We start from the raw sequence: 22,195 nt of genomic DNA on the forward strand, positions 1-22,195 counted from the left end.
AAAAAGTAGCACACGCACGCGGGCCATTTTTTTCAAAGTTGTCCACCCCACTTTTTTTGTAACATGGGTATTTTTTACGCGATTCATACTCGCGCGTACATCTACGCGATTTACATACATTTTTTCGAACCTTCCATTCCGTTACCGCCATACAAAATGTATGAAAAAATGGTAACGGAATTGAAAGAGCTCGCGATTCTGAGTGGAAACCACATCACGAGGCTTGTACATAAAAAATAAAAAAAAATGCTCAACTATTTATAAAAAAAAGTTACTTTGCAGGCCTAATTTTATGCGAGACCTTAAACGCCTTAAACATATATTTCATTGCATGTTTGAGAAAATATTATTTTCAGGCACTTGTAATATCAGACTGTCAGAAAATGCCACATTGAAGGCTCTTCAACTTAAATATAATTGTATTTATTATATTTTATTTATTCAAACTTGTAAAACTAAGAAATTAAAAAAACTCAAAACATACACATGAAAACTTTATTTCACAATCACATCACATTTATTTTCTGCGTGAAATGAAATAGCCATGACAATGCGTTAGTTGTTTGACATTTCGGTAGATTTGACAATTCACGATTGAATTTGCTGGCAGTGTTTTTGTATAATCATCTTTTCCAATAAATAGTTAATTAAAACTAATAATATGGAAGAAATTGGCATTATATTACCCGAGAAGGTAAAAAACTTCAGTACTATATGCATTTTCTTCAGTATTTCCAGTCTTTGTGTGATTTATCCAAATGTTTGCCTTTGTAGGATGACATTGCTACCGATGCTAAAGGAGCATTTGCAGGACCACAAACCTTCGAAGAAGTAGAATCAGAAGATTTATACACTAAATATAAGGTAAATATTATATTTTTCACATAAAATATGCATATGATATGCATATTGATATACATTAAGTAGTAAATGTAGGTTAACTTTTACCTCCATTCAAATGTGTACCATAGAACCGTATGTAATATGACAATTTATGTAAAATAACGTTATTAATGTCATCCCAGATCACTCTGAATCTGGGGTTCTTGAATCTTTCAATACAATGGTGGTAAAACATCCGGTAGCGATACCTGTTTAAAACATCAAGCCTTAAAGATGCAATTGTAAAATGATTATTTTGCTAACTGCCTGTTGTTTCTAGTAATCTATTTTCTTTATGGCATTACATTATGTAACTATAAAATTTAATATTGTATCTGGTGCATATTGGAACTAGGGATGTTACGAATATTTGCATTCGCATTCGCATATGCGAATGATTCGCATTCTTTTAAACATTTGCATTGACATTCGCATTCGCTTCAAAATATGTTTTGCGAATGCGAATGTGTGCAAGTCGCAGCTAGTTCCTCGCCCGCGCCGGCCGCTCCAATTGCTACTTGTCGACTGTCGACTCGCGCATGCGCAGATAGGTCAAATTCGTACGGCGTAAAGTTCGTACTCGGCATTTTGACCAATAGTAAGCATTTTAAATTTTTTTCCTGGCGGGTTGTTGGTGATTGCTTGGTTTTTATTTTGGTTTTTTATGAAATTCAGCGATATTCGCACATTCGCATTCTGAATATTCGCATTCGCATTCGCGAATGTGACACATGCGACATTCGTGACATCCCTAATTGGAACTAATTAACCAAGAGAGTAAAATATTGGGGTAATAGACAAGCGCCAGCCTGCCAGTTTTAAAAATACATTAAAATAATATTGCAGAAACTGCAGCGCATGTTAGAGTTCCTGGAGGTGCAGGAAGATTACATCAAAGATGAACAAAGGAACCTGAAGAAAGAATACCTGCATGCTCAGGAGGAGGTAAAGCGCATCCAGTCCGTGCCGCTGGTCATCGGGCAGTTCCTTGAGGCCGTTGATCAGAATACTGGCATAGGTAATTTATTGTGTACCTATCCTCTAGCCGCCCAATGTACATTGACATAGACATATTCATCAACATTTTTGTATGATATGGCTATTAAATTGTCTTAATAACTCTTTAAGTAGTTGTTGTCATAATACAAAAAAACTGTTGTTACTTAGCCTGTGTCTGCTATAACACGTTTCAGACAAGCTTATTACTTTTATAATACCTATTATACCTATCACGAGCCAACAATTTGTGACGCAAAATGTTGAAAAGAATATTTATAGATAGAAAGTATCTGAAACATTTGTTCTTAGGGTTTTACTGATATTCAATTTTCAAAATTAAAGAAAAAGTTGGATTCTTCGAAGCTCATTGTAGGAGTGTTTTTTTTTTTAATTATGAATGGGCTTACTCTTGGCCGCAGACCAGCCAAAGGATAAGACGTGGCCTTACGATGGAGTGAGCTCGCCCAGAAGATGCCTGTTCACCCTACATTTAAAGGTTGCCGGAGTGTAAAATCATATAATATATATACATAATAAATTTTCTATTTATGTTTCAGTGGGCAGCACAACAGGGTCCAACTACTATGTCCGCATCCTGTCCACCATTGACCGGGAACTGCTGAAGCCTTCAGCATCTGTCGCCCTACACAAGCACTCCAATGCTCTGGTTGATGTACTGCCCCCGGAAGCTGATAGCTCCATCTCCATGTTGCAAGCAGGTATGTTTTAGCATGAAACATACAAACGTGTCATGCTATTTCAGTCAGTCTCAAGTGAGTTTGGATCACGTCTCCGACGATAAAAATTGAAGTACTGACACTGTCCCAAAATATCCTAAACCTTCCTTTTTTGTTACCAGATTTCTATCATTTTCAACAAAAAAGGAAAGTTTCATACAACACTGTCTAAACTAGCATCACAAATACGAAAATTTCGAAAAAATACGAAGGAAACGCTTTTCGCACTACATCTGTATTCATTTTCTGATCAGAATCAAATCAACAGATAATCATTCAAATCTCGATTTACCATCTCAATGTAGGTATGTTTTGTGACTATGTTCCGTATTTTAAACTGTAATTTTCGTCAGTAGTGTATTTGGGTGAATCAACTTTTTCTTGCCTGTTATTGCCATGGTTACGGTCCCCTGAGTCACGCTGGTTGAATGCAAAATTATGCTACTGAAATTATGCAAGCATGCATGTAGTCCATGTTTGTAGGTGGCAAATTAAGGAAAGGGCTTGTTAACACCAGAAAAATGCACGTTTTCATAGTTTAAGTAGTATAATTTTGCATAAAACCAGAGTGACTCAGGGGACCGTAACCATGGCAATAACAGGCAAGAAAAAGTTGATTCACCCATTTGCAGTGTTAAATTATGTACATTTACCCCTTTATTCATAAACGTTCTCTAAAGTTATCAAGTCGATAAAGTTCGTTTGTCCCTTTCCGATGTATTGATGTGATAGAAAGGGACAAATTAACTTTATTGGCTTGATAACTTTAGAAAATGTTTATGAATAAGGGGGTAAGTGTTTAAATAATTAATAAACCTTACAAAAGTGAAATATACCAATTGTCTTTTGTTTTTCAGACGAAAAACCCGACGTCCAATACTCCGACATCGGAGGCATGGACACGCAGAAGCAGGAGATCCGCGAGGCGGTGGAGCTGCCGCTGACGCACGTGGAGCTGTACCGCCAGATCGGCATCGAGCCGCCGCGCGGCGTGCTCATGTACGGCCCGCCCGGCTGCGGCAAGACCATGCTGGCCAAGGCTGTGGCGCACCACACCACGGGTGACCGATACTTGATACTTGCCACTGCCGGCAGAGGAAACACTGGACAGAGCTGGAGGAGGCCGTTGCCGACACCGACAGGCGCAGTGAACTGCGTTACTTCATCTAAAATAAATTCAACCAAAATATCAGTTCAGAACAAAAACCTACATAAATAGATACTTGATTACAAAATTGAAATAGAGGCAAGGTCCACTGGTGGCCGAGCCGGGAATCGAACCCGGGTCTTCAGCTTACGCGGCTAACGTCTTTACCACTAGACCACACGCCCGCCTAGTTGTATAGATACTTGATTACACTTTGGCAGAGCGACCTTGTCAGTCTTAAGAAAACAAAGTTATAAAATTCGGTTGCAACGAGTGTCAACTTTCCACATAAGGTATGAGGCGGGTGTTCGCACTACGTTACTGCACGTAGTGCGAACACCCCGCCTGTTGTAACTGGCCATTGCAGCCTATGGAGAAGTGGCACAGCCTTCACATGTACCTATGCTACAAACACTATTATCCTAAATAAACTGTTGACAAATCTGCACTTTTCGGGACCGCTTTATTTTGTGGGTCAAAGTAAAAAATCATTATTGATATTGCTAGCTTTCAAATAGCAAAACTTTAGAGAAGTCAAGTTTTATGTTGGTGTATTTTTAATTAAGTTATTGTTCACTTTCCAGCGGCGTTCATCCGCGTAGTAGGATCAGAGTTCGTGCAGAAGTACCTGGGCGAGGGCCCGCGCATGGTGCGCGACGTGTTCCGCCTCGCCAAGGAGAACAGCCCCGCCATCATCTTCATCGACGAAATCGACGCCATCGCGACCAAGAGGTACGCGACCTTTCTTTGTCAACACTTTTATTAGGAGTCCGGTGTCCGGTTTTATTAGGGTTAGAAAAGCCGTGCCATTGCCGTCGTGCGATTTATTTTTAGAAAAACAAATTAAAAACTAACATATTTGACTCTAGACTTGTGATTACCTTTTTATGAACTAGTGATTACCTAATATTGTCTTCGGTTACCGCGATAGCTACTCATGAAATAAAACTATGGAAACGAATCATATCGCGTGTAATGAATGACACCGGAGACCCCAGGATGAATTGTAAATTAATTATACGGGATATAATCCGTTTCCATAGTTTTATTTCTTTAGTGATTACCTAAGATTTGAGTTTTGACAAAAATCAAAAAGGTAATCACGGTATTATATCCCGGTTTTTTTTAACCATAACATGAATAACTTATTTCCTATTTATATTTTCTAGAGATGACTAAAATATTTGATAAAACTTAGGTATAATCGACCGTTATCTTTAAAAAAACGAACTTGTTTTCTAAGCACCAACTCAATCTTGGGTTGTCTCCTCGCCTATTTTATCTCCTTATTTTCGTATTGTGGTCCAAAAAAAACAGATCACATTACGTTTAGCCTTTACCTGCTATGAATGTTACACCTTACTACAAAGTTTTTTAAGCCAAGCCGTGGAATATTAGTTTTTTGTTTTAATTTCCAGATTTGATGCACAAACTGGTGCCGACAGAGAAGTACAAAGAATCCTTCTGGAACTGCTAAACCAAATGGATGGTTTTGACCAGACCACTAACGTCAAGGTATTTTAAAAAAATATTCTTCCACATAAATATTTAAATTAAGAGATGGGCCGAATATTCGGTATTCGGCATATTGGCCAAGTTTCTCAATGTTCGTATTCGGCCGAATAGTTCGGTTGCATTGCCGAATATTTACCGAATAAACAAAGTAAATAACTAATGAAGATCTTTCGTATTCCGTTGGATAATACGCTCCTATTTTAGTAGCTTTCTGAGGAACTACTAAAAAGAGATAATTAATTACCTATGCGTACAATACAATTGTTTTGTAAAAAAAGTTAAAAAAACCGTAGTTTAAGAGTTGAGAAGGGTTCAGCCCATACAACCATTTCGGTCGCAAAATCTTCAAATCAGTAACTAACTGTCAAATGTGACATAACGCGTGGTAATGTCGTGCAAACAATGCGACCGTATTGATACAATAACAAAATGTAGTCGGCGTGTGCACTTGTTACGGTAACAAAATGTGTACGAATCTGTGGCTGTCAATGTCACTGTCAGAACGATTTTTAACGACACTTTATTAGTCGACGCACACATAACGGTAACAACATGTGGACGAATTTGTGGCTGTCATTGTCACTGTCAGAACGGCTTCTGACAGTGACATTGACAGAATTTGTACACACATGTGTAGGTCTGATTACCGAACTGCTCCTAAACCACTGTATCCGCAAATGACAATCTGAAATACGAAGGTTTCTCAAACTGTCTGGTGAAGTTGTGGACTGGTTGCTTTGAATCATTTAAATATGAGCGAATTAAATAATAATAAACAACGACGACCATTTAAGCACTCTTCGACATTTTATAGAAATGTGGGAAAGTTAAGAAAAGTACAGAACGATAATACAAATAGATAAGCACTTTATAGTTACTTAATGTAAACAATTTTTAATTCTTATTGATAAAAAAGATGTGTAGTATTGCTTTACACAATAAAAGTAGGTATCAAATGAAATAGAGTATTTACTGTGATATTAATAGATGTCTTGTGAAGTGCATACTAGAGTAAACTCCTATACATAATGTAGTTAGTATTATTCTAACCTTCATTATTTTTAGGCAGAAATGGCACAGAAGTTCAGATCGCTGAAATTAATGTTGATAGTAATATTAATGAAAATCGACGTATATTATATTGTTATGAATGCTGGTAGTTACTACTTAGTATTTGTGACGCAGTTTTACATAAATGTATTGGGTTCTTCTGTTGCGCAATAATAGTTTTTTTCAGTACAGATGCTGCTTTTTTTAACGCAGTAGTGCGAGCAATGATTCATTTCTTGTCTGGTCGAAACTCTCTTAGATTTAGGTACTGAAAATCGTCGTACGATACACGTGCGAAAAGGACATTCGCAATTCGTGTCGATTTAAAATACCCCCTTCGTTCGTGTATTAATTTATCGCTACTCGTATCGATTTTCCTCTTTTCCGCACTTGCATCTACAAGTGTTTTGTTTGGGTTACAAAAAAAAACAAATTATTTACTCTACTACGTTTTATTTATCTCTCTTTATCATTACAAATTTGTGGACACTTATCTCTACAAAAATCTTGACAAAAGAAGTTCAGATCGCTGAAATTAATGTTGATAGTAATAATAATGACGACTACTTCAACAAGTGTCAGTTGTAAAATGCCGCAAAATACTAGTTGCTCTATAGAAGACCATAATAATATGGTCCCCGATCCATTACAACCCAGCAGCTCGGTACGCATATTAATTTTTTTTTAAATCTTCTTCAGTGAGGACAACTGAGTACGACGGCATATTTAATTGTTTATAAAGTTTGAGGATACCTGGAAAAATGAATACAAGAAGCCATTTTGTAAATCCAATAAAGATTCACTGCTTTCGGTCACGCGTGTACGCTACGACCATTTTGCGACCGTTTGTTGACCGTTTGACGTGACTGTTTTTTACATCGAATATTACCCAGTCTTAATCCATATTTTAACAACTTTATTGGTTTTCTAAGCATTATTTTTATTATTTCAGTATAGTATATGCACCGAAGCACTAAAACTTCACCAATAAATTTAGTTATGTACACAAACACCGAGTAGTCAATAATATTATTGCTGGTTAAACTGAGGTAAATTGATGGCGCGTTGATAAATTTAGACTTATTTTATGAAATCACTCGAGCAATTTAATTGGCCATGGTAATTAGCCCACATTATATTACAAATGCAAACAATATTTATCTTTAACAAATTCTTACCTTATTCTTCTTATTAAATTCTTCTTAATTCTTATTCTTATTTATTTTAATGTCATATGTTTTTATTTCTTTTTTACTTTGACGTCTCTGACACTCGCCATTTGAAAAGAATGAAATGAACGAATGATTTTGGGAAAGTAGTCGCCAAACGGTAACAATGTGTGCACGCGTAGTGCACTTTTGTCACTTCTGTGACCATTTGTGCCTGTTACCAATCGTCCCCATTTGGGTCGCCTCGACTAAACGTCGACCGTACTGCGACTAAGCATTGAGACCCGAAGACCTGTGTGTACACAAAATAGGACGATTTGCGTAGGAACGACGACCGATTATGGTTATATGGGAGAGTTGTTTTAACTAAGTGTTAGTTATCCACTAAATCATAATTCATAAGAACATAGTTGTAGTTAACATATGTAACCTTACCTACCATCTTACCTAGCGATCGGTGTGAGCAGACGTGTAAGACGTTGCAATATTTTATTAATTTACGAATTAAAATCATGTGCAATATGCATTGACCTCGATATTGAAAAACTGTGTCATGCGATGTGCCTTGTGCTGTGCAAGTAGTTATGACGTCAGTGTTTAGTTATCAATAACTTTATACAAAATGAGTGGTAATAATAGTCCATTCGGCCGTAGCTCCAAAACTCAGCGAAGTCCACCATCAACACCATTGCCCTCGGACACCAGGAATGAAAATGTTCAACAAACAAGACCAGATCAGACAACCCTTGACGTGGTATCAACATCAGACCTTCAGAACTGGATGAGCACCATAGAAAAATATCTTTCTGAAATTAGCAGCATCTCGACGGAAGGCAAATTGAACGCCGACCAGAAGCTCAGGATCCAAAGCCTCTGCCGAAAAGTTTCCCATGGTTCCGCAAACATGGCAGTCCTCTACCAAAGCCTCAAACAAAAGGCTATCCAAAACCACCACGACCTTCAATCTCTGGAAGAAAAACTCGACCTGTCAGAAAGTTTCCGAGCCCTCAAGAACAGCATCGTTAGCGCTACTACTCCAACTACAAACGCTCTGTCTTTTGCTGATATGGTGAAAACTAGCAATAAAAAAGAAGTCCGCCCTGTAAATTTGAGCTCAGTCGCAATTTACCCTAAAGACCAGTCAAAGTCCAGTGAGGAAACGAAAAACCTGGTGCAAAAAATTATTAATCCAGAAGAAATGAAACTGCACGTAAGAGCGGTGCGCAAAGTCAAAAATGGCGGGGTTATTATTAGCACCGATACAAAGGACGACATAGAAAAATTGAAATTAACATTTAAAAACACATCCCCGAATCTGACCATCGATGAACCCCTCAAGCGCAGGCCCAGGATCATTCTACTAGGTGTACCGTCTACTATGCGGGAACAAGAGGTCTACAGTTGTTTATACGAGCAGAATATAGCCGATAAGTTTCCAAACTTAACTAGGGAAAAATTCTTAGCTTCTATTAAATTAAGCCACAAGTCAGGTAAAAAAGATTTAGAAACTTGTAATTTTATAATTGAAGTCCCAGCCAATATACGAAGAGCTCTCGTATCTCAGAACCGAGCATTCATTAACTGGTCATCGTGTCTCGTGAAAGACTTTACAACCCTTACCAGATGTCTGAAGTGTCATTTCTATGGCCACGCTGTGAAAACATGTAGACAGCCAGAACTGACGTGTGGACATTGCAGTAATCTAGGCCACTCGGACAAGGAATGCCCCAATAAAGCAGAAGACCCGAAATGTGCCACATGCAGTCTCTTCAAAAAACCAAGCAACCATCAAACTGGGGACCCTGACTGTCCCGTCAGGAAAACGGCTGAACGACGATACATAAACTCAATTGATTATGGTGAGATTTAAGTACACGAACAGATTAGACTAAATTACTGATACTTTGATTATTATTATTTTTTTTGCCAACTTTGAATTAATAATAGTTTTGATTGTAGTTATTGCCAGTTTTTGTCATTTTACTGATCAATCATTTTTTAACATTTTCACAAGCGTTTCATGTTTTGTATAACTTTATAATCAATAGGTAGATATACTTTGTCTATTTATCAAAAAAATAAATTTGTCCTACTAACCGTAAAGTTACATACTTTTAAAATGCAGTTCTTGCAATTTAAGATAGGTAGTTTGAATAACAATGTAAAAATATAAAATATACACGATCGATCTATTTTTTAGATGTTATAAACGCTGACGCAGCAACACATGTTTTCCAAGTGTAATTAATTTTATTTTTAATACCTATTTATGTACATGTTCTCATGATTTTAATTTGTTTACATTAAATTGTGTTTTAAACTAGGACATTATCTCTTTGCCCGAGATACAGGATTATTTTCCTAGTTCGGGCGCACGTAACACTGCACGTACTATAAGTAAACGCATAAATGTAACATTAGCAATAAGGTTTTTTCAATAAATTATTCTTATTCTCTTATTCTTATTCTAACCATTATCAATCATTTGATAGTTTTAATCTTAACATCCGCTTTTAAAATATGGCGTAACCGAATATTCGGCCTAATGTTCGGTTCGGTAAGAGCTGAACCGAATGTTCGGCCGAATATTCGTATTCGGCAAAGTCTATATTCGGCCCATCTCTAATTTAAATATATATTTCTCAGGATATAAAACCAAGATTGGTACTGAAACTTGAGCAATTTCATGTGCTCTGCCTACCCCTTTATGGGATACAGGCGTGATTGTATATATGTATTAAAAGCGTTTTGTACTCGTTTTAATTTAATTTTGTCTTATTTTTTTTTTTTTTTTTCAGGTTATAATGGCCACAAACCGTGCCGATACGCTAGATCCTGCTCTGCTCAGACCGGGCCGTTTGGACAGAAAAATTGAATTCCCACTTCCTGATAGGTAAGATGAGATTTACTAACAAAAGGCGTGTCGTAATATATTTGACCACTTTGATCGTTTTGGTTTGCACCTTTCCATCAGATTTATATTTGTAATGGAGGCATTTCGGGTGCATATGTTTTGTTTGTTTTATTTCATCTGTTTCATTGAGGTGTTCACTGTCAATATTTTTGTGTTACTTGAATAAACATTTTGTAAGTACACTTATGGTCCGTTGCACCAAACCGTCTGTTCTCATTAAAACATTTGCTAAATTTGATTGTTTAATCATTTTTGGCAAGGTAAAGTTGATCGGTCTTCTACCATCGGTCGATACAGCTAGCTTTTAGCAAAGACATATGTAACTCCGTATAGACCGATAAAGTCTAAGAAAAAAAAGCTACCTCAAAGCCATAGAGAAAAAGGTACCGTGGCCTAGATGGCGTTACCTTTGGGGGACGCTCGGCTAGATGGCGCTAATATTCACATTTGTCATTTTAACACACATCAAGCTAAGAATATGGGCCAAAGTGTCGTTCAAAAGTTTTAAGCCTGTGTCGAGAGATGGCAGTCTATGCACTGTGATTACATTTATTTTACTTGGACAGTAACTCTCTATAATACTCGATCCTCTTTGCTCTTAGTAACCACTGCATGAAATAATGACCATATTCCAGACGTCAGAAGCGGCTGATCTTCTCGACCATCACGGCGAAGATGAACCTGTCGGAGGAGGTGGACCTGGAGGAGTTCGTGGCGCGCCCCGACCGCGTGTCGGGCGCCGACATCAACGCCATCTGCCAGGAGGCCGGCATGCACGCCGTCCGCGAGAACAGGTGCGCTCCGTCTGTGTAGCCCGATGCACAAACGCTCACGATAATATCTCTTTCGTACCTATCTCTATCGCTCTTGCGTATTGGCGGAACAGAGCCAGACTACATTTCTGCGGCGTTTCGGTAGCGTTTCGAATCGCAGAAATGCCATTCGGGGCCTGTAGTCAGCACATCACATACTCGTATCAGACGTCACAAGCACAGTACTCTCTTCTAATAAACGCAAGCGCAAATTACGCTACAAATATACTGATAGTAGCTCAAAAAAAATGGAGATCTTCGGTAAGTTAACAAATTTTATAAAGGGGTTTCTTTTCGCATCGAGATTTTTTGTGATATAACGTGTACACGATGCGGTTGAAATGAAAAAAATAGATAAAAATAAACAAAAACAAGTCATGTTTCATACATTGTATGGGAAAATCGCATGAAATTCAGTACGGGTTACAGTTACTGAAATCGACCGACTTATTTTTAGGTTTTTTTGAGTTTAAAACCGATTTAGGTACCGTTATTAAATTCTGAAAATCGTAAATTTAGAGACACCCTAAGTGCGTTTTCACATTATCCGATCCGATATCGGATGTAGGACCGATATCCCATTATATTACACCATCAGGCGCCGTCTCGGATTATTTCCGTTGAAATCCTTCCGACATCCGATATCGGATCTGATAATGTGAAAACGGACTAACGTACGCAACGCATATTTTAAGAGGATGAGAAAGATTCAGGCATACGCTGTTAATTAGATGGAACTAAAAACGGGTCGGTATCAAAACGACTGGATTCTCAAAACGACCAGAACCACATAAAGACTTGATCTCAAAACGACCACATCTGCAAAAAGCCTTTGTCTCGTAATGACTTTCTAGTAAAACGTCCACAAAGCATAAAGTCTGAATATCAGACCGGTTTACTATCAAAATTACTTGTTAGTAAAAAGACCATCTCGTAGAAGGTATAGATCTTAGAATGCCCTAATAGCAAAATAACTAGATCGCAAATGAACTTAATCTCAGAATGGCATGGTAGCAATTAGTCTTGTTAGTAAAATAGCATGAAATGTATGATATCGTGATAAATAGGTACGTCTCGTGTTTCAACATTATAAAAGAGCCTGGAATCCGCTTTAGCACCTTATCCCAAGATTTTATTTCTACACTAGTTCTATGAAAGTGACTTCGTTTACCATCATTTATGAAACTTAAAAAATGTCCCTTTTACTCTTTTCTCTTCCTGCAAAAACTATACCTCGAGGGTTTACTGGTGAATCCCGATAAGTCAAGCAAATTGGTTTTTGAAATTCGAACTATGTGCAAATTTCACAATGTTCTTATTTCAAAGAAAAAAATATATTGACCTATTGGGTTTCACTAGTAAACCCACGACCTACTTATAGTAGATACCTAAAACATAATCCAAGTATCTACCTATCATGGCACAGACACGTCATTGTAAGGTTCCAGCGGAAACCCACGCTCATCCTGTGGACAACTTGTTTCCATATTCTCCAAAACATTTCGGAGATCAAGTTAAATTAAAATAATTATGTGTACTACGTTCAGGAAGCAGGTACTACAATTTTATTTTTTTCCTGTTATACGCAATTTAAGTTATAGTAAAGTTTTTTTTCTATCTGAAGTAAATATGTGTTTTATTGTACAAGTTTAGAAAAACCAGCAATTAAAAGAAGAAAAATATATTGTTAGGATCGCCTTTTTTATTCAAAGTTTGCTTAGTTATATAATAGTTCCCACAGCCTAGACCTAGAGGTGGTGACCCTGCTCACGAAGCAAGATAAGTATTATTTAATAAGTAGTACATATGGATGGATATTTTTGCTATTCTGATAACTAGTCGTTTTGATACCATAAATTGTAGTCGTTTCACTAGGAAGTTGTTTTAAGTTCTAGTTATTTTGCTATTAGGGCATTTTAAGATCTGTACCATCTACGAGGTGGTCTTTTCGCGAACAAGTAATTTTGATAGTAAGCCGTTCTGATTATTCAGACTTTATGCTTTGTGGTCGTTTTACTAGAAAGTCATTACGAGATAAAGGCTTTTTGCAGATGTGGTCGTTTTGCGATCAAGTCTTTATGTTGTTCTGGTCGTTTTGAGAATCCAGTCGTTTTGATACCGACCCCTAAAAACGTAATACATACAAACGTCTACCTATCCATACTAAAAAAAAAAAACGTAATACATATTATCAAGGACGATTATAAAGGACCAGCAGAGTCCATACTAAATACCGTACCCCGTTGGCAGCCGTAAATCTATGTCACTAGATGTCACTAAGAGTGTCATTTGAATAAAAATCTCGTTTTTTTTTTAAATATGCACGCGGTAGTTCAACAGCATTACAAGTGATACAGTGAAAAGTATATAGATGACGCTAGGGCCCCGTGTCATGTTTCAGTCCCTGTTTACAACGCAAGCCATCGTTCTTATTTTGAATTATGACAATCATGCAAAAGAGTACCATACTGTCAAATTTTCTATCTCTTTCATTTTGAGCGTGACGTCAATGATTAGAAAGTAATATTACTTTCAATATATTTAAAATTTAGATTTTAATGAGGCCATTTCGAACGGTGTTTATGATAGATATCATGTTGACAATCAATCTCCTGACCGTCTCGCTCACACCAATCCTATCCTATATTTGAACAAGTGCGACCGAAACAGTTGAGTATTATTGAAGATTTTTCAATGTCTAAAATCTTATTGGTAGAACGTTGTCGAAAACCCGCTTTTTCCATAAAGTGTTGGCGCGACGTCAAGTGGGTGATAGGCGTACGAGCAAGTACGCGTTGCATGGTCGACTACTATGCGCGGCGGTTTTTACGCGTACTTACCGTTTTCACATTATCCGATCCGATATCGGATGTCGGAAGGATTTCAATAGAAACAATTCAAGATGGCGCCTGTAATGTATGGATTATCGGTCCGATATCCGATATCGGATCGGATAATGTGAAAACGCACTTACGGTGACACATAATCGAAAAAGGTCGTCGAGCCATAAGTACGCATACTTGCTCGTATCGTACGTCTATCGCCCACTTCAGACTGCGTTTCGATCGGCGTTTAGTGTCAATGATTATCAGCTCGGCTTCATGGCTTTACGAACCTTAGCTCGGACCATCGAATATGAAACTTATAAACTTCTTTATACACAAGGGTAGGGTATAAAGAAGTTTATAACCAGGTGCTCCATGACACCATTGCACCAATCTGTCGCCAGCACCGTTACACTTCAACGGCCAAGTCACACAACATCCATACTAATATTATAAATGGGAAAGTGTGTATGTCTGTTTGTTTGTCCATCTTTCACGGCAAAACAGAGCGACGTATTGACGTGATTTTTTAAGTGTAGATAGTTGAAGGGATGGAAAGTGACATAGGCTACTTTTTGTCTCTTTTATATCCCCCCACTTCCTTATAATGGAGGATGGAAGTTTGTGGAGAGATTTTCGAATTTAACGCGAGCGAAGCCGCGGGCAAAGGCTAGTTACCTATAATAATAAAGAAATCGCAGTAAAGAACTTTATGTAGATTTCATTACTTTTTAGAGATAAACAAGCAGCTCCATCGAGACGGCTATTTTTTACAAGGTATCTATTGTCTTAGTCCGTTTTCACATTATCCGATCGGATATCGGATGTCGGAAGGATTTAATTGGAAAAAATCCAAGATAGCGCCTGTAATGTATAGGGTATCAGTCCTACATCCGATATCGGATCGGATAATGTGAAAACGCATTTAGTCTCATTAATTATTACTTATGTCAGAGTTTAGGTTTATACGAGTACCAAACGAGTAGTATACGAGTAGAAAATATATTACCAAAACAATACAAACTATCATTAATTTATTATAAAAACGTAATCCAAAGTGCCACACTTAGTCGGCCAGTGCATGGCCTACGCTGCCGATGGTTAGGGTGCTCGGAGTGACATACAAGAAACGCTGAACTATCCGCGTTGTGTTCAAGACGAAGCCTGACCGACGAAGCTAGCAAGTCTCTCTACATGTTAGCTGAAGTACTGTCAAACCGTTCACTGTGATTACTCAGATTATTATAAGCAGAATGATCTTCGAATGAACTTTCTGGACAATTGAGATGCATGGGCGCAGTCGAAACCAGCTCGCCCCTTCAGCCGTGTCCCGTTGAAAATCGGAAAGATTCTTTTCCTTAGCACATTTAATGTTTACAAATTGGATTCGCCTTCTGTCACCTAAACTGGTAAATTTATGTATTATATTTTATCATTGGTCATACAATTATTAATTTATACCGTTATTAATTCTGAATCTCTACTCGCATTGCTGCTGCGATTCTAAAATATTTAATATCCATATTATGAATATTGAATAAATCATACAATGACATTTGTGATGTGACATGGATGTCACATCTGTTGGCACCAAGAATCTTATATACATACTGGATGTTGCACGCCGAACATTACTTTGAAGCCAGAAAATTTGACCTTGAATTACGTCACGCCGGTCTTGCATCTCTTTCTTTAGGGTGTCCATGATTAAGCATACATTAGGGATATCCCGCGGAATTTGACGTATTACATCTCTCGACACAGGCTTAAAACCTTTGAACCTCCGTTTTGACAATATTCTCAGCTTGATATGATATTGATATGTGTTAAAATGTCAAATATTAATATTAGCGCCATCTATCTGAGCGTACCTACCCCAAAGGTGTATCGCCATCTAGCTCACCGTACCTTTTTCTGTATGGTTTTGAGGTACGTTTTTTCTTAGACTTTATCTGTCTATACGGAGTTACATAAGTATTTGTCTTTTACTAACTGACACCTGTGTTTATTAAAGCATGCAATGGAATATATATTTTAGTGTTTTGGTCACTTTAAACCATCACAATAATATTTTGGTAGTAACTACTGGGAAAACTAATCCCAGTAGCTATCAACCCCGGTGTGGTAATTAACAATGTGGGGGAAATCCCAGTAGTTAGGACAGGTAAAATTTCTAAATTTCTTTCTGTGTCATAATCTTCAGGCTTAAAGTGCAAATCTGCAAATTGTCGAACGCTCTGAAACATTTCCTTTTATCGGTACAATCGACAGCCAACAGCCAATGCTGCCTCCTTCCTTCATCTTTTGGAACACTGAAAAGTTTAATATTATTCATGTTAATTGTAAAGACATAAATTATATAAAGTTGGTATTATTATACTGTGATATGAACTATGAACATAGAAACCGTACCAAGTTGATAGATTTAGCTCCATTCAATAAGAGTAAATACCATGCAAGAAAAAAGATTGGTCACCCTAGTCGTAAAACCACACATAGCATTATTTTTCTTTAAAGGTCATATTTATCGTTCTAAACCTATTCGTGGGAATTTTGATATAATTTGAGACAATGAAAACAATATAATGATAAGAAGTAACCAAGATTACAAGCAAAATAGAAGAAAATTTATTGCCAGTGAGGTTTATGAACATTTTGGTAAAATAAGTACTTACTTGTGAAATTTTACGTCGGATTTCGGTTTCCATTTACTTCCACAATGGTTCACTATGCAATATATAACTCAGAACTTAAGTAAATCGTCGAAAAACGTTTATTTTGCAAAATAAATCTCTGAATCGGTGAATGAATTTTGACAATTCTGACATATCGGGCATATTTTTTTATGGCATATAATTAACCGGGCAACTAAAATATTTAACGGGAAGTTAAGTCGGGCATACAATAATATAATTTGGCTGTGTTTTAATATTGTGGCGACAAAAAAAATATATGAGCCTCAAATATTAAGCATCATTATTATTGAAAAAACGGCAGCAAATTTCAAGCGACAAAAATATTGCCGAGGAACATTAAACAATACTTTGGCGACTAAAATAATAATTGGCACCTAGTTTTGTAAAGCGTAAGATTTTTAATATTTGTAGTCATATAGATGTTAGCACCTAAATAGTTATACTTAGCTCATCGTTTAAAGTAGTATTTAAATTGCGGAGGCAACTAAAAAAATTACTGGGAAGTAGGTTTTTTTTTAAAAAAACATATAAAATCGTTTCTTTATGGAAACGATGGTCCCATCGGAAAATCAGCGCTGGAAGTCACCAGCAACACGCTGAGATGAGGCCAGTTCGTGGCACTTCATTCCTTTCCGTCTTGTTGTTATTATGTGTATTTTGTCTTGCCTGTGTTCACGAATAAATGTTTATTCTATTCTATTCTATTCAAACATCGTATTTGCGACCCGTAAACCACGAGTAGTATTTAAATATCTCTATAAGGGAACGCGTACCAAATCATTTTATAATAAATACACAGCAAAAAGGAGTGTATAAGCTTCTAATGGGTCGGTAACGCGCATATGATACCCCTTGAGTAGCAGGCGTCCATAGGTTACGGTGACCACTTTTCATCAGGCCGATCGTATGCTTGTTTACCACCGACATGGCATTTAAAAAAAATTACCGTGATAATCGTATAGTATAATATTAGAGGTATAGGAGCAGAATTATTTTCTGCTAGCAGAAAAGTGGGTTAGTGTTAGGTTATTTTTTTAGTAGAATATAAGTCCTACCGCTATGGCATAATTCTTAGGTACTTTGTATGAACAAAACAACGATAGCAAAAAGGAAATGAAATACAGTCCCAGAGGCACCGTTAGGTACGACGACGAGCGAAGCGAGGAGGAGTGTTACGTATCTTGCATCCCCAACACACAAGACTCGCTATCAAAACAGAAATAGGAAGAAGATGGACAACTTTTTACTGCCTAAATATTATGCAAACAAAAATCTACGGAAGTACTCTTAATTTAGAAGATTATTTTTTCATTAACATTATGCCAGCATAAGATTGGATATTATAAAATCTGCGGAACGATTTATACCAAGGCATATTCTGAGTAAGGTTTTCCTATCATTATTTTTAAAATCGGGACTTAATCGCGTATAACTACATATTAAACTGACCTCCAACGTTTCAAGGACGGCGTTGTCCCCGTGGTCTCGGAGAAGACTGGCTTGAAATGACATCAACACCTTCTGACAGCCGCGCGAGTTTTTCGAACTACCCGCACTTGGTTTTGATTATCAACTTGAACTGTTTGCGCACTAGGGATGTTACTCTGTCGACATACAACACTGACGATATTTGATTTAACGACTGTCGATATTATTTTCTGTTCGATGATCGCGGCTGTGAAAAATCGTCAGGTCAACAAGTCTGCCGTGGCTGAACATTTGTTAGAGTCAGGGCCAAACCACTGGATCGAACTACATGACCCTAAAGTCCTTTCCACGGAACGCCATTTCTACAGTAGAAAAGTGCGTGAAGCCATTGAAATCAAAAAACATCGCAATTTCAATCGGGACGAAGGTTTTAGGATCTCATCCACATGGAATCCTGTCATTAATAAGTGTAAGCAGAAAATAATATCGACAGTCGTTAAATCAAATATCGTCAGTGTTGTATGTCGACAGAGTAACATCCCTAGTGCGCAAACAGTTCAAGTTGATAATCAAAACCAAGTGCGGGTAGTTCGAAAAACTCGCGCGGCTGTCAGAAGGTGTTGATGTCATTTCAAGCCAGTCTTCTCCGAGACCACGGGGACAACGCCGTCCTTGAAACGTTGGAGGTCAGTTTAATATGTAGTTATACGCGATTAAGTCCCGATTTTAAAAATAATGATGTGTAATAATCGTGAAAGTTTAAATAAGGTTTTCCTGCCAAAAAAATGAATCTTTCAGAGTGACGTTAAGACTGCGTAAGACCGGCCTTAGATTCGATAGAGTAAACGTCATGAAAAGTTAAATTCATTGTATAGAGACGAAGTTGCCAGCACTCCCAAACACCTAATTTCTTACCCATAAGTACAATATTTTGTCGACCATTATATTTTATAAGAATCCTTTTTTTTTATTAAAATGACAGCTCACGTGATGAGTGCCGATGTATAAATTTTAAATGTACTTTTTATGTTAATTTGCTATATAAATATTTTAAAAGAACTGTATATTTTATATTAATAGATAGCCGTTTTCCTATTAAACTGTCTCTCTTAAATTGTTTCCAATATAATAATTCAGTTGCCAAATAAATAGTTGGTACTCGCGTCTGAATAAACCGTAGCCGTAATGACATTAAAATACTACCTCATATTGAAATAATTTGAGGCCCCATTTTAGTCGCCAAACTATTATATTTGATACCCATTTCTATGGTTATTTAGTCGCCCGGTTAAATACGTGCCTTTTTTTATTATTAGTGTTCCCATAGTACGCAGGAGGTAAATACCGGAGAAATAAGGTTTTTGATTGAGTTTTTTTTTGTATAATACAAAGAAAAGTAAGTCAATTTGATTGAAGAATGTTTTATACGTTTTTTTTATTAACTTATCTGGCAATACATCACAGTGTTGGAATGAGATAGAACATAGGAGTAAAGGTGAATGAACCTGGCTTCAACTCATTGGTCGGCACGCACTATCCAGAGATATATATAAAATTCTTGGTTGGCACAATGATTGCGTTTTGTTGAACGTATATTGGAGCTCAACATATATCACTAAGTATATTATATTAATGAACAACGAAACGGATGTGACATTTTCCTAGTCCACCAACGTCATCTAGTCATTTTATTTGGCAATAATTAGACAACATGCGAACAAACTTAGCCAGCGAAGCGATCACAACTACGTCGAGGCTGACCAAAAAATATAATTTGTAAAAATTGTGTTTTGAGCCAATATTTTGATATTAAAATATAGTTTTTTGATAGTTATTCATAGTATAATATAAAAACAAGTAAAAATATGGGTGAAAATATGTTTTTTTCCACTCCCGGGTTACGAAACAACGCCATCTAGTTTTAAAGCAAAAACTAAGCTTTTTTCAGGGGTACGCTTTTTTGTATGGGCTATATCAGTCTAGTATTAAATGGTCCTTGATATTATCATAAAACTAATCACATTTTCTCTGCTTTATTCAGGTATATTGTCCTGCCTAAAGATTTCGAAAAGGGATACAAGAACAACATCAAGAAGGATGAGAGTGAATACGAATTCTACAAATAGATATTAATTGTATTCGTCTTGTCTTAAAATAATTAACTCAAAGTAAATATAATTGATTATGTAACTAAAACGAGTTGGTTTTTATTGTTTTACTGAAATCATTCAGAAAATCAATCTCCAAAAACTGGCAGAGTTAGAACAAACTTAAGGCACTGGTCCCACCGCGAGCTAGTAAGCTATGAGCTATCGGCTATAAAAACGAACAAAAGATAAGCACTCCCGTGCGAATAAAAGAGACACGGCGATTTTGATAGCTCACCACTGGGCAAGTAACTATGTAACTATAAACATCACCGTGTCTTTTTGCGCCGTGTTTTTTGAGCGACTATCTTTTGTTCGTTTTTATAGCCGATAGCTAGAGATGGGTAACTACCCAGGTAAATACCCGACGGTGGGTATTTACCGGGTAAATACCCGATATTTACCTACCCGCGGGTAAATACGCGGGTATTTTCATTTTTCTTCCAAATTTGACGTTTTTAAATGGTGTTTGGGCTAAAATAGATTAATTTAAGTCAGTCTTTGTAATTGTACACATAATGTTTATTCAAATTGGGAACGAATAGGTTGCTATGAGATAAAATGTGATTTTAGTGTATCACTCCAACTATAAAAATCGTGTAATATCATTCTCTGACATACGGAAATAATTTCAAATGCTTTTAGGATAAATTATAATTTTAATAAATTAAAACTGTAAATAAAAATATGTGAATAAAAATATTTAAAAAAAATCTTTTTCAAGCTCATAACTCATACATGGTATGTTTTATGACAAAAATGCATATAATTTTTTTTGTAGGAAATTGTGTCTACTTTAGTTCGTACATACAATACTTTTCGATATTAATGATAGTTTCCATGAAATATGAAAAAAATACATTTTACCCCCTAACTCCACCATAACCCCCTCCAACCAGTACTAGGAAGTTTATCTTTATCGTATAAATACGACTAATTAATACAATCTAAAAAACACACATAAAACATATTTTTTTAATTATTTTTAAAAATATACATTAAAACTTCTGTAAACTTAATTGTCTATTTGACTGAACAGTTTTGTTTTAAATTGTGTATAAAAATTACAACCACTAACTTAGTATTTATCTCCATTTTAACACAAATCAGCATGTCCAACATGAAATGAATTTACCCGTCAATTTGGGTAGATACGGGTAAATACCGGGTAGATAGGTATTTACCGGGTAAATACCTGGGTGGGTAGATTGGGTATTTACCCACGACCCATCTCTACCGATAGCTCATAGCTTACTAGCTCGCGGTGGAACCAGTGCCTTTAACAGTGATTTTGAAAGCCAAAACTTTAAAATGACGTCATAATTTGATAGAAGTTTTAAAATTAAAATCATGCACAGTCGCGGCTATTACTGTTGCCAACGTAGCTTGCTCTAACTCCATCACTTTACAGTTTACAGTACAAACCTTATTCCATGCAAACAGTAAAGAGCCTAGACTTAATAAGATCGCAGTTATGTGTGATCTTTGAAAGGCTTAAAGCAACAATAAAACAATATATTTCTCAAAATCTATATTTCATAACAATCTTATAACAATGTGATATCATAATTTTACAAAATATTTGGCATATACCTTACATAAATTTGAAATTGATACAAATAAATTATGACATTCTGATGATTAACATCATGTCGCAAGAAGACGATGAAAATGATTTGTGATGAAGATTTATTTTAACATGATACTGTAATAAATACGAGCAAATATTGTAAATAACAAACGTATGGTGCATTCAACGTGCTGTCAACAATCTAGGCTGTGTTAAGGCACTAAGTCTGGGTAAGGCTCTAGTCTATCTTAGTAACATCTAGCTGCCTACGTTTTCGATTTAAACATGTATAATTTTAGTCACA

General features: G+C 36.6%; 1 protein-coding gene across 1 annotated transcript; it reads left to right on the forward strand.

Annotated features, from left to right (window-relative positions):
- The first annotated feature begins 557 nt into the window (after positions 1–557).
- Positions 558–20,370, forward strand: LOC125235429 (26S proteasome regulatory subunit 6B). The gene is made up of 10 exons (XM_048141991.1): positions 558–694; positions 775–864; positions 1,729–1,900; positions 2,439–2,600; positions 3,476–3,679; positions 4,350–4,497; positions 5,184–5,280; positions 10,298–10,392; positions 11,049–11,207; positions 20,216–20,370. Exons 1-10 carry the CDS (start codon positions 662–664, stop codon positions 20,298–20,300), a joined length of 1,245 nt encoding a protein of 414 aa, XP_047997948.1. The 5' UTR covers positions 558–661; the 3' UTR covers positions 20,301–20,370.
- The last annotated feature ends 1,825 nt before the right edge of the window (positions 20,371–22,195 follow it).

The sequence above is a fragment of the Leguminivora glycinivorella genome, chromosome 17 (assembly GCF_023078275.1).
Source record: "Leguminivora glycinivorella isolate SPB_JAAS2020 chromosome 17, LegGlyc_1.1, whole genome shotgun sequence".
In the NCBI taxonomy this organism is placed as follows: Eukaryota; Metazoa; Arthropoda; class Insecta; order Lepidoptera; family Tortricidae; genus Leguminivora; species Leguminivora glycinivorella.

What these genes read in the sequence shown, in the direction of transcription:
- LOC125235429 (XM_048141991.1), top strand. Translation starts at nt 662, where the DNA reads ATGGAAGAAATTGGCATTATATTACCCGAGAAG. An exon ending in CATCTCCATGTTGCAAGCAG is followed by an intron (nt 2,601 to 3,475) that starts GTATGTTTTAGC and finishes TTTGTTTTTCAG; the next exon opens with ACGAAAAACCCGACGTCCAA. An exon ending in TGTGGCGCACCACACCACGG is followed by an intron (nt 3,680 to 4,349) that starts GTGACCGATACT and finishes TTCACTTTCCAG; the next exon opens with CGGCGTTCATCCGCGTAGTA.